Source organism: Nilaparvata lugens, chromosome 4, assembly GCF_014356525.2.
Source record: "Nilaparvata lugens isolate BPH chromosome 4, ASM1435652v1, whole genome shotgun sequence".
Taxonomy (NCBI): domain Eukaryota; kingdom Metazoa; phylum Arthropoda; class Insecta; order Hemiptera; family Delphacidae; genus Nilaparvata; species Nilaparvata lugens.
In genome coordinates, this window is record NC_052507.1 from 54,718,195 (window position 1) to 54,736,109 (window position 17,915).

A 17,915-nucleotide genomic window follows, 5' to 3' on the forward strand; every position below is an offset into this window, starting at 1 on the left:
GCCGAACATTGTGAATAAAACGCAAACTGTAGGCTACAACTCGTATTAATTTGAAAGGGTTAGATAATCGAGAAAATAATTTTGAAAATACTGACACTGAAACCTCATTGACAATTGCAATGTTAGCAACATTGGACACAGCAACATTTGAAGAAAATGAATCCCAATGATCTGAGGGCTTGGCTAACCAGGAAGGACCATGCCACCATAGGTTATTTTTAGCAAGCTCTGCTGGCGTCAAACCCCTTGAGATTACATCGGCTGGGTTATTTGAAGTGCGTACGTGATTCCATGTACAAAAGGATGTAGTCTCTTGAATTTCAGCAACGCGGACAGCTACGAATACATCTTTTCTATCGGGTATAGCACGTATCCAGTTGCATACTGCAGTGGAATCAGACCAGAGAAATACATTTGAAATTGATATACCAAGTAAGTTAAAAGCTTTGACAACTCGATTTATGAGACGCGCTAACAATAAAGCGGCCTGAAGTTCCAACTTAGGAATGGAAAGTATTTTGAGTGGAGCTACACGTGATTTCGAACATATCAAACGAGTTTGTATGTTATCTGAGACAGATCGAGCATAAACGCAAGCGCCAAAAGCGGTGGAACTGGCGTCTGAAAAACCATGCAGTTCAATGGCTGAATTTGCATGTACACTGAGAACACAACGAGGAATTGAAATTTGCGGCACATCAGGTAATTGATGGAAAATATTGAGCCATTCTTTTAACAAATCGGTAGGAAGCTTTTCATCCCAGTCTAATTTCAGCAACCACAATTTTTGTAGAAAAATTTTGGGAAGAACAACTACAGGACTTACAAGACCAAGCGGATCATAAATACTAGCTACTACTGAAAGTATTTCACGTTTGGTGAAAGACGATTTTTGCAAATCTTTAGAAACGTTTGATGCAATGGACAATTCATCCAAACTGGAATTCCACATTAGACCTAATGCTTTTGTAATACTTCCATCAGCTTCAGAGACGGGCTTGATGACTGAAGTTTCAACTAAATGAGATGGAATTGATGCTAAGAGCTCAGATGAGCAAGACATGAACTTTCTTAATTCAAAACCTCCGCTTTGAAGTAAGAGAATTAATTGTTGAGCAAGTGAAATAGCTGTTTTGACATCAGGTCCGCCCGTGATACAATCATCAATGTAGAAATCCTGGTGAACGGATTGATAGACCGGAGAATCGGGACTAGTCTCTAATTCCGCAAGCTTATTCAAAGTGCGCGTAGCAAGAAATGCAGCAGGAGCGGTACCATAAGTAATGGTGTTCAACTGAAATTGTTGTAGCGGCAATGACGGATCATCTCGCCAAAAGATTCTATGAAAATTTCTATCAGAAGACTGAAGAAGAACTTGACGGTACATCTTAGCTATATCAGCTGTGAAAGCAATTTTATGCATACGAAAACGTAACACGATATCAAACAAGTCTGGTTGAACTGTGGGCCCTTTGAACAGGAGCTCATTGAGCGACACTCCAGAATTCGTTTTAGCACTGGCATCAAAGACTACTCTTAATTTGGTGGTGGTTGAGTCCGGCTTGAAAACTGCGTGGTGGGGAATGTAGTACACCTTTTCATGATCAGATGGGGGATCAACCAGAGTCATATGATTCAATTCTTGATATTCGCGCATGAATTCCACATATTGAGATTTCAACTCAGGTTGAGTGGAAAGTCGTTTTTCTAATGAACTGAATCGCTTTCGCGCTTGAAATTCGGATTGCCCTAAAGTGAAAAAATTATCCTTACGTGGAAGGGTGACCATAAATCGACCATCTTCTAAACGCATTGTGGTTTCATTGTAATGTTTTTCAACCTTGACTTCTTCAGCAGTTAGGGGTGCAATCGGAGTGAGCTCTTCAGTTTTCCAGAATTTTTCCAATTGATTAGAAATTTCAAAACTAGAGACAAAGTTCGAATTTGCATGATTGGGGCTGCAAATAGGCTGAGAAAGTTTCAATTTACCAAACACTATCCAACCTAGTCGTGTGTTTTGAATGATGGGACAACATGGATCGACCTTGATTTGTCCACCAGTCATGATGGATGCAAAAACTGACACATTAAGAAGAATATCAATTCCCTTGGGTTGATCAAAATGAGGATCTGCCAATTTGATTGTAGTAGGAATTTGAAATTCTGAGAGATCCAATTTGGATGCTGGCAAATTTAAAGAGATTTTGTTCACAACTAAAAATTCCTCTGTGGTGGACCAACTTTGGTCTGTCGACTTGACAGTTACTGAATGCACAACAGTGGATTTTACGGGAGTACTGGAAACAGTGTGAATCATGATATCTTTGTGCAACATAGGAAGTCCTAGGCGAGTAGCTAAGTGTCCAGCTATTAAGCAAGAATCACTGCCTGTATCCAATAATGCGCGGCACAAAACGGGTTGACCTGTCGAGTCCAAAACCATAACTTCAGCAGTAGGCATAATAGAAAGAGAAGACCTCTGATTGTTGTTGCTGAAAGCAGAACAACTGGAATAAATTGCAATATGATTGTTGGATGCTTTAAAAACTGGATCCGTATGAGCGGAAGACTGATGCGAACTGCCTGAGCAACCTAAGTCACTGATTGGGTATGTGCTAGTGGCAGGTTGATAACTGCTAGTCTGGTGACTGTCAACTTCTCTTGAAGACCTCGATGTCGACGGCGAGTTAATTGTTGAACATGCGCAGGAACCTAACACAGGTTGCACAGGACTAGATTGAATACTATTTGAAACAGCATTATTACCATTTCCTACGTTGGCATTGAAGGAACCTTCATGCAGCAGAGTGTGGTGCTTCCTACCGCATTGACGACAGGCACCTAGACAGGAATGTCCAAAAGCATAGGGCTTCAAACAATTGAAACAGAGTGACTTTCTCTTGACAGCTTCTCCACGAGCACTGGGAGCCAGCTTGAGCAATGATGGACAGCTGAAAACGTTATGACTTGTTTCTTTGCAAAACAAACAAGCAACACTTTTCTGAAATTGATTAGATTTAAACCTATTATTGTTATTGAATTGCTGCTGAGCAGCAGGCTTACTTGTGGAATGCATTGCCTTAGCATTGTTGCCATTATTAATAACAGATTTATGAAATTCCTTTGAGTTGCTTGCAGTACTTGAAGAAACGGCTTGCACTACTTTATGTTGAGCTTCCATGAAACTCCATAGATTTTCCATTGAGGGAACAGCAACTAATGAGATGTGTCTTTCCCAATCTCTCAATGTGCGAGCATCAAAACGAGAAGTAAAAATATACATGTAAAGTAAACTTTTGATATCAACTTCTAAATTGATTGACTCTAAAGCATGAATGTTTGTTTTGAGATGGTCAATGAAATTTCTCCAAGAGGGAGCTGAATTTGAATTCAGAGCAGGTGGCGTTAAGATAGCAGCAACATGAGTGTCTGCTATTAAGCGAGGGTTGTCATAACGCTGCTTAAGCAAAGTCCAAGCTAAGTCAAAATTTCCATGTGGAACGTTCAAAATACGGTTAAGAGCTTCACCACTGAGGGCTTGCTTTAAGTATTGAAACTTTACACTAGGTGACACAGAAACGTTATCAGCAACTATAGCCGAGAATGATGAACAAAATTCTAACCAACGCTCAAAATCTCCTCCGAAACTGGGGAGCGGAATCTCTGGGAGTTTAAAACCCTGAAATTGAAAATCGGGCTGCCGAGTATAATGAGGTGGTGATTGAGGTTGAGGTTGATTGACTTCAGCCACTGAAGGTGACATTTGATTATGAGTGGGATTTCTCACTACTGGTTGATTACCAACAGCTGTTTGCTGAGACACATTAGGATATGTCATTTGATTATTTATGTGCAAATCTTGTACGGGCATATCTTGTGATATGTCATGAGATAAGATTTGGTTGTCACAAGTTTGATGCTGTAGCATCTGTTGCTGACTTTCGAAAGATTCACAAGTAATAGTAAGTTTAGCTACAACTTCAGTGAACTTTTGCATACAAGATACATGAGCGTCATGATCGATAGATTCATGATCGATTTGAAAGAAACAATTATCATAGAGCTCTTCTAATTTAGATAGGCGAGATCTTACGGTTAACAATTTTTGAAAATCATCAGTGTTTCTAATGATTGCATTCATATACTCGCTATGAATTCGCACAATTTCTCTAGCTACACCAATCCATTGTTGAACCATGGATTTTGGTTTTGTACTTGCTTTTGACTTGGACGACATATTGAAAAATACTAATTACAAATATAAATTTATAATACAACCTGAGCACCATCCACAGTAATAGCTGTGCGCAAAAATGTTCTTGTCACATAGAACAGTAGCAGGTTCGTTGATCTTGGGTGCAACAAAGAGCGATTGAGCGGCAAGACTTGGGCCAGCTTGTGCGCAGTGCGGTGTGGTGAGTCAAACAGGTGGTTGCAATGTTGTGCCAGTACGTAGCAGTGCGCTCGGCAATTGCAGCAATAGCATGAAAACCAGAATACACAGTGCGTTAATCCTAAGTAAGTTTAACACAATACACAGACATTTAAAAAATACACAAGAGATCCAATCATTTGGCATCGATAAAAATTTCAGCAATTACTGATTGTCCAGTGAAAGTGAAATGGGACTTTACAAATGGAAATATGAGGATGGCCTCCAAAGATCACTGAGATCATCCGGCCCGGAGGACCAAAAACATGAAGAATTTGTCCAAGAGAAATTAGTGGACTGTATCTTATTTGTGTGGCAATGAGCCGAATGAATAAAAATGATGAGTAGGAAATAAATAAGTCTTATTACTTGCATGGACGAAATTCCACATATCCGAGATGAGTAACCACTGTGCTTGCAAGACTGATTGCAGCTTGGAGGCAAAATGGTAACTCTGATAGTAGCTAAGAAAAAAGGGTAAGACACCAAATGAAAAGATTGGTTAACAATATTCAATTTAATAAACAACAGAAAATAGTAAAAAATTTATATGAACAAAAACAGCAGTTGCTGTAACTAGATTTCAGATGGGCACATAAGCACAAAAGCAGAAAAAAGAGAATTTGATGTATCTCAAATACAAAATTGACTTTAAAATAATTGTATGAAATTAGATAAATTGCAAAGTTATTTTAATGCCTACTACTCAAATTGACCATGAATTATTAAGAAAATATAATTTTCAAAGGGGTGAATTGCTTTATGAAAATTTAATTTAGATACTAGACCAAATTCGTAAAGACAAAACAATTTGATAATTCAATAGGTATACAAAATATCTACAGAGAACATTAGCTGTAAATACAAAGGTTAATTAGTACAACAAAAAGAATAATACAATATAGGATGATATGTAAAACAGGGTATGCGCAAGATGCTAACAAAATGCTTGAATTGATTAGATCGATTTGAGTCTTGAATAAATCGAGATAAAGACTTGAAACGTCTCAATCGTAGAAAACATAAGTTGACAAAAATGTTGGTAAAAATGAAAATTATTTAGTGCTGTCTAAAATTGGTAGAAAGCTCATCAATACATAATTATTACACACATCAGAACAATAGCACAATTATTTGAACGCTATATTGCGGTAGCAACTTAATCAAATTACTAAGTCAGTAGATTCAAAACTAGTAAAAATGTGACTTGAATAAAGATAATAATAATAGCAAGGGCTAATTATTGTAATAACTGCAATAGGAAAAGATCTGTAGCAAGGTTACACATAGGCTAGCAAATAAAACGTTGTAAAACAAAGTAGGTTATGTAAATGGAAATGTAAACAAAACAGATTACACAAAAGAAATATACGCTGAAGAGCGATGCAATGACAAGTCCAAATTTGTAATGGCTTGTATCAAAACTAGTAAAGCAATACTTAGAATGCTTATAATACAATAAACATAATTAGGAAAAACTGAAAAGTTCACTGAAGCGCTGTGGCTTCAAGGTAAGGTTATGTAAAAATTGAATTTGCAATGAAAATTGCTGTTCAAAATATGAAGCAAAGGTGAAGCTTCAAAATGCGATGTTTCAAATATATTGAACGATTAATTGTGAATCCAGTAATAACACACATTAAACGGGAGATTATGACAAAGTAGCCTAAAAAAATACAAAATGAAATTGAGGATAAAATATAAAATTACTCAGCTTGAGACATGTTGAATTGAAGAAGTAGGAATGCCCAGGAGAGGACAAAGTGCGACCAGCCTCGACTTGTAGACTTGTGAACATGGATGTCCACCAAGTATGTGTTCAAATGGATTGAACACCCGATGAAGTTGAACTCCAGACGACCTTCTACGACGAATACTGTGAGTGCACAGTAGAGATGTTGAAGCAGCAGAGTACTATCAACGGAACCTTCTAAGGTTGAAGGCCCCCCGAGAGATGACAGCGTGGTAAGACCAAGACTGACAAGAGAATAGAAGACGATCCAGAACAGCTTGAACTGGGAACGAATTCCTCGTAGAAGTTATCCTAAGCTGCCGTGCTTAGGAGGAAGTCTGAGTTTTGCCAAAGGAAACGGCCAATGCGGAGAAAACACACTTTGAGTAAAAGTTGTCCACGAGGACGCGGTGCACAAATTGAAATATTGAGCTATTTCAATAAATAACGAAGAGAAATTAAGGATTTATGACTCAAAACGTCGAATATGATTAACGTAACAAGATTTAAAACCAGCCATTGGTAAAATGTGAAAAGTACGGGAAACTCAGAAATTTTGGTGACTGTGACTTATGGAGAAAGACGCTACAGAACGGCCATATTGTCAACGAGTGAAGCATCCTACAACCAAAAGGGCGGATGCGGAACGATGTGGAACTAACAGGAAATGACAAGAAAAACACAACGCAATAGACTCAAAACTTCACAGAAAGTCTTGAAAGAGATTAAAAAAGTACAATCGCAATGACCATAAAATGATTAAAGAGTCAGACGATAATAATACAAGACGCAAAAGCAATAAATGCGTGACGAACTTACGACCGGGGAAAAAATAAGGGGAAACACATTAAGTTGGCACTGGAAGCGCGCCAGATTCAAAAATGACGAACCGAACAAAGATACAACTGAAAACAAATGAAAGTAGTGCATACATCTAACAAAGGGAAAGTCTTATTAAGAACATTGATGAGAACTAAATGTTTAAGTAGGGTATTCACAGAATTAATTTATTATATAATGCTCATTTAGTATTTTTTAATATCAGTATCATTTAAAAGAATTACCAGAAGCTCAAAGTTCCTAAGATAATTTATTTTATCTAAATTCCACTGACGGCCGAACTCAAACCCTGAGAGTTGAATATATTTAATTTTTGATATTTTTGGAATGCGGAATTATGAATTTTATTCGACAAGCAAAAGCAAGTCGACAGATTGAGCCATACAAGTAGATATAATAATATGCTGATGGGAAAAATACGAGAATTATTTAATCGATGCTAGTAAACATAGTACGTTTTTTAAGTGAGCTCTATCTATGATATTTTCTTCTTGCATACTTCCTCATATTGTTTTCATATTTATTAATTGTTTCATATTTTATTATTGTTCATTGTATCTATATTTGTGTAAATTATATATTTTATTTGTTGAATGGTGTACCTTTCATTTATAATCCTGTCTTCATGCATGACCAATCTTGTACTAGGTAGCATATTTTATCGTTATTGACAAATTAATAAAATTATCAACCAACTATATTCTTCATCGAATGTGCTGGATAAATCAGTGATATACAGCATTGATCGTTAAATCTTCAGAAATATTACGTTCTCAAGATTTGTTTAAATGGTTCAACATAATTACTGAAATTGAATTGACTGAAACACAGGGTCATAGAATTAAGTCGAAGCAGTACTACAAATCAATAGAAAGTATAAGGAATTCTAATAATACCGTCTTCGATCACGCTCGGTATTATCTCACACTGCTGACCCCTTTGTCAGATGGTAGCGAGTTGGATTGGTGTCGATACCATATTGTCTTGTGCAATATTTAGAACCGTTATATTTATCTATATCTTCAGCAACTATAATTGTGGAGTCAATCAGAGCAGCGGTAAGGATTGCAGATTGATAAAGCGGCAGCAGTTTGCAGCAACTGATAGCAGAATTTTATATAAGCTCCTTGAAGAGCTGGTAAGAACCACATGGTATTTTTATTTCAACAGGCGCAAAAATATAAAAAATATTCAAATCTCATTTGCTCTACCGTCTAATGCCAGCTGGGCACATGTAACCCCAAAAGGACGTTACAAATGTCATAGAAAAACATTGGGGAAGACAAAAAGGGATAGAATACGAAACACCAGAATAAGAGAGGAAGTTGGCATGAGAGATGTAATAAGTGAGAGGATTGAAATGAGGCAGCTTAAATGGTATGGACATATATAGCGGATGGATGACAGTAGAAAAGCGAAACAGTTTGTGAGTGTGAGAGTGCAGGGAAGGAGAAGTGTAGAACGACCGAGGTACTCATATGAGGACAGAATTGAGGAGATTGGAAGGAGAAGAGGGAAGACTGTTCCGGAGATGAGAAGGATGGCGATTGACAGACGGGTATGGAAGAACTGGGTCAAGGCTACCCCAACGCTGTAAAGTCATAGTGGGGAGAGACAAAGAATAAGAAGAAACTAGGCTGAATAGGAGGGGCAGAGGAATAGAAAGAAGTAGCCGGATAATAAAGAAGAGAAAAATAAAAACAATAACAAGAAACAGTAGAAGAACAAGGCCCTTTATGACACTGATTGACACTGGATGTGTCTTCGTACGATATGTGATTTGCAAATGCTTCGAAAAACTCATTTTGTGCTCTTCTCACAACAATAATAATTAATTAATCCACACTATATCAATTAAAATTCATATATTAACTTTTTTACAGAATTGAATTTCTGCAGTTCATAGCTGTGATGACAAGAATTCTGGACAACAATAAAATTCCACCGGCCTTGAAGCAAAGAATTTTCAAATTTATGCATCTACAATGGCAACACAGGTTAGTAGTTAAATTGTGTTTTTATATTATTACCCCCTATTCAAATACGCTTTGTATCTTCCACAATACTCTTTTCCCTTTTTTCCTTTATCTCCTTTTCACACCCTCAATTTTCTTGTCAATCTTTTCCTCTTAATTATCCTCTTCTCTCACTTGTTTTACAATATGTGTTTAAGAGCTTTCATCTCTTTTATGTGGCTTTTTAATCGGTATTTTGTATTTTTCTTCATCTGATTATTAATCATTGTCAAATATGTTATTACTAGGAAAGGCTATTCAGTACTGAAAGAAAAGCCAATGATGTGGGATCTGCCTGTTCGTTTATACACTTCGCTCAGAATTGAACACTTGTCCAAGGAGCTCAAAAGTATACCATTCCTTGCGGTAAGTAAAAATTGATATTAAATTCGAATACGCTCACTCGTGTAGAAGGTGGCTCAAAATCCGAGATCAAACCTTGACAAATTTTTGTAATTTCAAAGATTCAAATACCACAAAAAATGTCAATATTTGTATGATCTAAATACAGTTTTAATTGGAATTCCTTCTTAGGAAAAATCTTAGTAATGGATAAAACGATTGGAAACTGTCGCAACCACTCTAACCAGTATGGATATTCTTCGATTTATCAATATCTATTTATTATTTATTTCATTTAGGAACTGTTTTTTCTTTTATCAGAGTATGGGAGATGACGTGTTGGACAAATTGGCGCTGCTTGTTGATATCTACACAATTCCCCCCAATGAAGTAGTAGCCTACTCTGGCAGCACAGTCAAAGAGTTCTATATCATTGAAGAAGGCAACTGTTCTGTAAGTATAAGTACCTACACATATAAAGAGTAATGCACATGCTCATACATATCTAAAGAGTGTGTCCCACTATAGTGAGGTCCACGTTATAATGGCAGTGGAAAAAGATAAGAAAACAAAGATAAGAAAGATAAGAAACCTCACTATACCATTATTATTTATTGTAATATTTATTCCATTATAGATATTACCAAAATATATGAATTATAGAAAGGATATAGAAATTAATAATAAAGAAAATCTCGCTGAAAAGAATATCTTCTTCGAAAATTGAAGAATCTAATATAATCAATGGATCTGCAAATTCGCTATTATGATGTCAACATCTTCCTTCAGCGATCTCATCGCACAAGACACGGACTCCATCTTAATCGACAAGGTAAAAGACAACTGTCGAAAAACTTGACAATCAAGTCTCTTACATAGTTTCTAGAATGAAGACCTCCACTAGCAAAGATATTTATTCCCTTTCCAGCTCCTTCATAAAACAAGTCATTGAATTTATTTTACAGTCATTAACATCTTGTTTTAATGCCTGTATCAGAGAATCAGTTTTTCCATCATCACTCAAGCATTCTAGAACAGTGCCCATATACAAGAGGGGGGACAAAGACTCACCAGAAAACTTTAGGCCAATATCGGTACCACCCATCTTTAGTAAGATATTTGAATACATTATTGCCTCACAACTATATGAATTCTTTGAATCAAATAGTTTGTTCAGTGAAACTCAGTACGGATTTAGGAAAGGTTGGTCAACTATTGATGCTGTTAGTGCCATTGTGGCTGACATTGAGAATGGTTTTAATGATAAGAAGCACACAGGATTGGTTCTTTTCGATTTGACTAAAGGATTTGATGTGGTGGATCACAACATTTTATTAAGTAAATTAGAATTTCTTGGTATCCAAAACAATGCTCTTAAACTATTAGAATCTTATTTACAGGGTCGTATCCAGACAGTATGTGTTAACTCAGAGTTTTCCAAGCCAATTGCTGTACCACATGGCGTTCCTCAGTGGTCCATTCTTGGGCCTCTACTTTTTCTGGTTATGATGAACGATATTGGGTTTAGCATTCGATCCAAGGTGGTATGCTATGCTGATGATTCATCATTAGTTACTGCTGATGTGGATCTCAGTGCTCTTGAACAAAAGATGTCCAGATGTCAGGGCGAGGCAGAAGCCTGGTTTAGGGCAAACCGTCTATTTTTGAATACAACCAAGACCCAGAAGCTAGTGCTTGGTTTGAGACAAATCAGTCAGAGTGCAAAAAGGGCTAAGCTTCTTGGCATTACACTAGATTATAAACTCACATGGATACCTCATATAGAAAGTGTCTGCTCCAAACTTAGTAGGGTTATATACCTTCTTCGAAGGCTCAGGGATTGTGTACCCGTACACTATTTAAGAATGTGCTATTTCGCTTTTTTCAGAGTGTCTTTATGTACGGATTGGTCTTGTGGGGTTGTGCCCCGGATGTGCAAAGAGTGTTCTTACTACAGAAAAAGGCTATAAGAATTATATCAGGTGCAGCGTATTTGGAGCATTGCAGGCCATTATTTATAAAGGAAAAAGTTATGACAGTTTACAGTATGGTAGCTTTCAAACTCCTACTTCAAGTAAAGAAGGATATAGGATCATATAGATGCAGAGTTGACATCCACAGCCATAATACACGAAATAAGACAAAAATAGATGTACCTTACACAAGACTGAAAAAGTATTAACTAGTCCTAATCATGTATCCTTGAAACTTTTTAATATTCTGCCAGACTCAGCCAGAAACTTGCCTTTAACAGTATTCCGACAAAAACTTGAAAACCTTCTCTTACAGTTCCCACTATACTCGCTTTCTGATTTCCTCCAGCTGCCAGTAGAGAATCATTTTTTGGAAAACATACGTGATAGTACTCTGTAGTATTTCATATTTTTATGTGTTTATATTTAAATTATACATTATGTACGTTGGATTATTTTATTCTTGATATTATTGTTTTATTGACATATATGGAGGAAACCTTAAATAGAGGTTTCCAATAGTATTGTTTGGGTCCTGAATGGAATGAAACTTTTATTCTATTATTCTGTTATTTTATTATGATGTATTTATAATGTATATTTTGACGTTTCCGATAGCATTGTTTGTATTCACTAAAGGAATAAAAAATCATTCTTATTCTTATTCTTATCAAACAACAATCAATATCAATCTTCTAATACCATGAACACTTTAGCAAATGCAAATATTGACAACAAAGAGAATAGGAGGACGGTTTTTAATAGAATAAAAGTTGTTTTCCTACAATGTTTGCGGTATTTTCAGATGATTGATGGAAAGAATAGAGTTGTGAGAACAATACGTGCAATGCAGTTTTTCAATCTATTCGAAATGTTGATGGGTAAGCTTCAATAGAATTGTTATCAATTTCTTCAATCTTATTATTGAGTAGTTCTAACTTCCTGTTTAATCTTCAATATCACCGTTAGCTCATAGTGATAGTGAAAATTATGGGTTCAGAATTTATTAGATTTATTCAATGTGTTGACATCTTATGGCGTTTTTCAGCATTGCCATCAACCTCTCCTGAATCAAATGTTTCATTGATCTCTTTTTTGCTTCTTTTAGTTGAATTCATTCATGTAAATAATGTACTTGGACCTAACATACTAACCTAGGTATGAACAGAATATTTGAACCTAATGTAAATATATTTCGATTATCTATAATTATATTTTTTAAAAATCCATGAAAAGCAGAAGATTCACATAATTCCTTCCCTCCCAATCATTTTGAGAATGATATTTGTTGAAATAAAGAATGAATGAAGAGTAAATAATACACTGAACGAATGCCAAATTTTTCTTCCTTTAATATTGTATTAGTCTTAACCAATAAATAATAGAAGTATAATATTTTGTCAGGTTTGAAATCCATCTACAATATAAAAACGGCGACTCATTGTCGAGTGGTAAGAGTTTCGATGCAACATATCCAAGAAGTGATGCAGCTGCTCAACATTGAGAGCATGCAGGAGAAACTCGACGAAGTCATACATGAGATGAAAGACAGTGTGGTCAGTTACCATGCTATTTTTCTTTAACCTACAATCTGATAAATAATGAATAAATAATCAAAATTACATAATTCTGTTTTTTTATAATATCTTACTTTACTATCTGGAACAATACTTAAGTACCACCTTTAACCTCAGCAAGTAAACCTAACTACATTTAAATAACACTGGGAATCAACTCTATTGATTTATGTCTGTGTCATAGTCCGGTTTCGGAGATAGGTAGGATGGTAGTAGCGCTGATAATAGACTATCGATAATAGTCGTTCTTTAACGAAAATATACTAGTATCATTAGTTTCAGGTTTGAAATTAGAACAAGCTTTGTAGCCTACTATGAATGGAAATTTCAAAAAAATATTTTTATAAATGTAGGTGGAGGAAAAATGTGTACATTTTTACGCAAGAAATATGTACACAACAAAAGTGCTTTTTCTGCCCTGGGAAAATCAGGAATCTCTCTGTGGAAAACCAATAAAAATTATGTTAAATGATATAAATTCCATTAATAATGATTCAACTGACATAATTCTTTTTTATTCTGTCCTGTTTACTAGTTTTAATTTTGACTGGAGGTTTTGGGTTGTGTTTATCTAGGAACTGAACTTTCTAAGTGCAGAACGTTTAAAAATAATTGGAGTCTCATATTAACACATTTCTATGTGTAGACTCTCAATTTATTATTTTTTGTCCTATTGTTATTGATTGTATTGCTCTTAATTCTTATTTGTAGTAATGACAAATTGTAAATATCATTGGAAGAGAAATAATAAGGCAATCCTTATGCTAATTTGTTTCCCGAATTCAGGTAATATTTTATAGTCAAAAAAATGATGGTTAGTCTTTCACGCACGATCACATTTTTCGGAACAAGAATCATCATACAATTTAAAATTCTCAATTCAGATGGTCTAAATATAAAAAGATGAAAATAAATATTCAACATAGTTTACAACGAGAAAATATAGAGTTATTGAAAAGAATTTAGCAGCATGAAAGAAACAAAAACTCACTAGCTAGTTTCTATTTGATTGATTGGAGTTTATTGTTGTTGAGTTTGTCTAGGAGGTGAAACGGCTGAAAGTGCAGAAGACGGTGACAATCGGCGAGAATGTGATGGAGAACACATGCGCCGGGTATCTGTTCACGGCCGGACACAGGGCACATCCCAATGTCGACTATTTGGACCCATTCAACCATATCGGCTTCCTCAGTGGCCTCAGGTATTTATTTAATCATTTAAAATATCATTTTCAGAAAAATATCACAGGATTGAGCCCAAAACGATTCCGATTCTAATTTATACGACAATCCAAAATCAGACAGGTAAGTTGGCAAAGTGCATTTAAACTTCTAGACTTCATGTATTCGTAGTAAAGTGGTGTAACTATCGCTTTGAAAGAATTTGCATTGGAATTATTTACTATCGATTGGTGGACGGAATCTAATGTATCCACTGAAATTTAGAGTATGAACACATTGGATGCGTGTCCGTCCACGTAAATGTGCCAAAGTGCACGTCATGAGCCGAGAAACAAAATATGGGAAGAGCCATTGAATCATTGAAACACGTTGTGACTTGTTTGTAGCTGCTCAAATTGAACGCAACCAGTGCACGCGTTTAGTGTGACTGTTCCTGGTGCTCGCGCTTGGTCATGCATAATCAAGCGTGCATTTGCACATATACGCATCCAATGTGATTATACCCTTGAACTCGCATTATTCAAGCGAAGCTAATCCTCAGTGACCTCAGATATGATTTCACAGGTGTCCGGAAAGTAGACTGTCCACAGTGAGATTCACTTTATGAAGTCAGCACCTGATAAACATTAGTGTGATATCATTGGCTGTCACTAGGCAAAGCATTCAGCTGTATCCTTTCCAAACTCCTAACCGCTGCTAAATTTCTTGTTTGTTATGTAGAAATATATTGAACCACGAGGTTATTTAGTGTCAATTACAAACATTTATAATAAAATAATTAAAGTATATTTTTTGTCCGTGAGCATGATGTATTTGAGAAATGATTGATAATTATTTACAAGAATCAACAAGTAATATCATATCAGATTATTTCGGAATAACTCTAATCTCAGCTATAAATTGTAGAAGGCGGTGGCAAAGTAAAAGTGGCAACAACACCGTCCTACCTTTCCTACTGACTTTATTATTTTTAAGCATTTTTAGTGAAATATGTTTCTGGAAGCCTGCTCACATTGAAATCCATTTTTATAAAAATTGCTCAAGAAAAAATTCTGTGTTTATTCAAGTCAAAAAACGAGCTCACTTGAATCCTACCTTGTCTAGATGGCAGAGCTTGTATTGTTAATGTTGATATTAGAAATGTTTGTAATTATTTAAAAAGAAATGAAAAGAATTCCTAATTAGAAAGATAATTATTTTTTAAAGAAATTTGATTAATACAATAATCAAACAATTTTTTTTTAATTTGAAATAAATGAGATAAGTAGTTATCAACTCGATTTGTCGGGTGAAACCAAACATTATAAATGCCTCTATTGTTATAAATCGAATGTGTATTTTCAATCTTTTTTTATAATAACATGGATTCCACAAAATGATTTCTTTGTCTGAATCCATTTTATTTCATTTATTAACCGTAGCCTTACGTAATATTAACGTTTGTAACAGACTGATTTAATTGTAGGTTTGTGCTGATGCCGATTACGATCAACCCGAACGGCTCGTTTATGTATTCGTGGGAAATATCGAGGGGAGTGTTTGCTTTCTGCTCCAGCATTATATTCCCGATTCTGCCCTACCTCATGACCTACAAGCCTGGCATGATTTATGTGCCGCTGTTTCTCGACTTCACTGCACTGGCTGATATGTGAGTATTAAAGCGGTGGTTCGCAATCCACCCAAAGCTCTAGAATTACATTCGCATTAAACTGCTGGCATTACGTATAAATAAAATCAATTCTTTGCATTCAACCAATGTTGTCAGTTGAAAGTGAAACTCTCTTTTGGTCTATTCATCTCTCAAGTCTAGAGTTTGTAAGTTTATTGTCAGCCGATAAACATCTATGATACAAGCAAACCATAATTATAAAAAAAATCTTTACATGGCACCATGTCATTGAAATTTACAATTTTGGCTCCCTTTAAATTGAAAAATCCAAGGTTATTCAATAACCTTCATCCATACTTTATATAAATATACTAGCAGGTAACCCGTGCTCCGCAAGGGTCTATTTTGAAACTTGACAAACAAGATTGAATGGAATCTTGAAGAGTTTGAAGTAGGCCTAGAACCAGCCTCGTTAATTAAGAATCTACATGAAAAATGTCAAGTTAATTTCAGTTGAGTAGTTCAGACGTGATGATGAGTCAAACATCATCATGATGCGTCAAATTTTCTTATCCCGTACGTGTATAAATGAGCCAGTTCTTTCCTTTATTATAGTACAAATAAGTTGTTCAACTTGGTACTAACAATAAAGTGACACAACTTGAACCTTGTTTAGAAACCTTCTTCAACTTAATGCCAACCTCACAAAGTTAGATTGGTTATCAAACTAGTTGCCAATTTTAACCATCTGTTTCGAAGAGGTGATCTCTCTAGATTATAGTTCTATATTAACATATGGTATGTACATTTGAATTATAATAATATTCATGTTCCATGAATGAAATTTGAACATTGATTCTGGAAAATCTAGAAGTTATATTGAAATTTGGGCTTCGAGGTGCACGAGATTGATATTTTTAGAATCTATCTGCAATATTGGGAGATCTAAATCATTGCCGTTTTTTTTTTTTTTTATTTTGGTATGCAAACCACAAGTTGACATGTTTTGATGCGAACAAACACAACCCTACTCTCTCTTATTATATAGATGTACTAGCCGTCAGGCTCGCTTCGCTCGCCATATCCGTCTAGCCAGGGGGCTCCGCCCCCTGGACCCCCGACTGGATCGTCCAAGAATGAGATCAGCATTTTTCATTTGAGCATTTTTATCATATGTTAGGACAATCCAGTCGGAGGTCCAGACTAAACGTCTGGCTAAACGGATATGGCGAGCGAAGCGAGCCTGACGGCTAGTAATATAATATTCCCAGGATTGAAGTAGCAGTGCCCAATCAATTTTTCCGCGATAAATGCATTAAATCTTCAACTTGGTGCCAACCTAACAAAGTCAACTCAACTTAATGCCAACCTGACAAAATTATTAATTTAGTTGCCAGTTAACAACTGTTTCGAAGAGGTACTCTATCTAGATTATAGTTCTATAGTAACATATGATATGGAAATTTCAATTATAATTAAGAGATTGGGAGAAGAAGAATATACATGCTAAAAGACGAACTTTAAACCCTTGGAGTTAAAATATTGCCAAAAGATTTCTTAGTGCGCCTCTAAAGGGCCAACTGAACAGACCTACCAAATTTGAACGTTTTTGGTCCGATTTCTAGTTCTGCGAGTGAGTGAGTGAGTGAGTGAGTCAGTCAGTCAGTCAGTGAGTGAGTGCCATTTCGCTTTTATATATACAGGGTGATTCTTAATTATGGTAAAATATGTCAATACGTGATAGTAAAGGTAAAAATAAGAAAAAAAGTTCATTTAAACATATATCCAAAAACGCTTCATTAGCCAGCTATACAGGGTGAAAGATTTCGCCCGGAATTCAGTTCCTCTGTTGAAATACACCGATGATGAATTGTTTGGCGACTAGTTTTTGAGAAACTTATGCTGGATTCATATGGAAAAATATCTGAAAAATTGAATAAAACTAGTCTGGAAGCTGTAGTGTGAGTAGTTTTTGAGAAAAAAGTTGAAATATGCAAAAAATCTATGTAGAAAAACACAGACTTCTACGTTTGATGCCCAATAACTTTCTTTAATGACCAGTAAACAAATAATTCCTCGCAATAAAAATTGTAGAGAATTTAATTCTGAAAAGAATGATGTAAGCTGTGTAAACTAAATTTAAATAAAAGTTGGATAAAACGTATTCTTATGTTGTACATTACACCACAAAAATGTGCTGTTTTATGAGGAGAG

The 17,915-nt window shown here is 35.6% G+C and overlaps 1 protein-coding gene across 3 annotated transcripts in view; it reads left to right on the forward strand.

Annotated features, from left to right (window-relative positions):
- The window catches only part of LOC111052522, an 87,383-nt gene that overhangs the window by 42,466 nt on the left and 27,002 nt on the right, over positions 1–17,915 (forward strand). For all 3 annotated transcript variants that reach the window (XR_005571066.1, XM_039425878.1, XM_039425879.1), the window contains 7 exons: positions 8,888–9,001; positions 9,268–9,385; positions 9,683–9,814; positions 12,140–12,215; positions 12,739–12,890; positions 13,955–14,112; positions 15,558–15,740. Coding sequence is in view for 2 of the 3 variants with exons in the window: in XM_039425878.1 (XP_039281812.1) it covers positions 8,888–9,001; positions 9,268–9,385; positions 9,683–9,814; positions 12,140–12,215; positions 12,739–12,890; positions 13,955–14,112; positions 15,558–15,740 (933 nt within the window). In the remaining variant the exon portion in view is untranslated. The remainder of the gene's footprint in view (positions 1–8,887; positions 9,002–9,267; positions 9,386–9,682; positions 9,815–12,139; positions 12,216–12,738; positions 12,891–13,954; positions 14,113–15,557; positions 15,741–17,915) is intronic.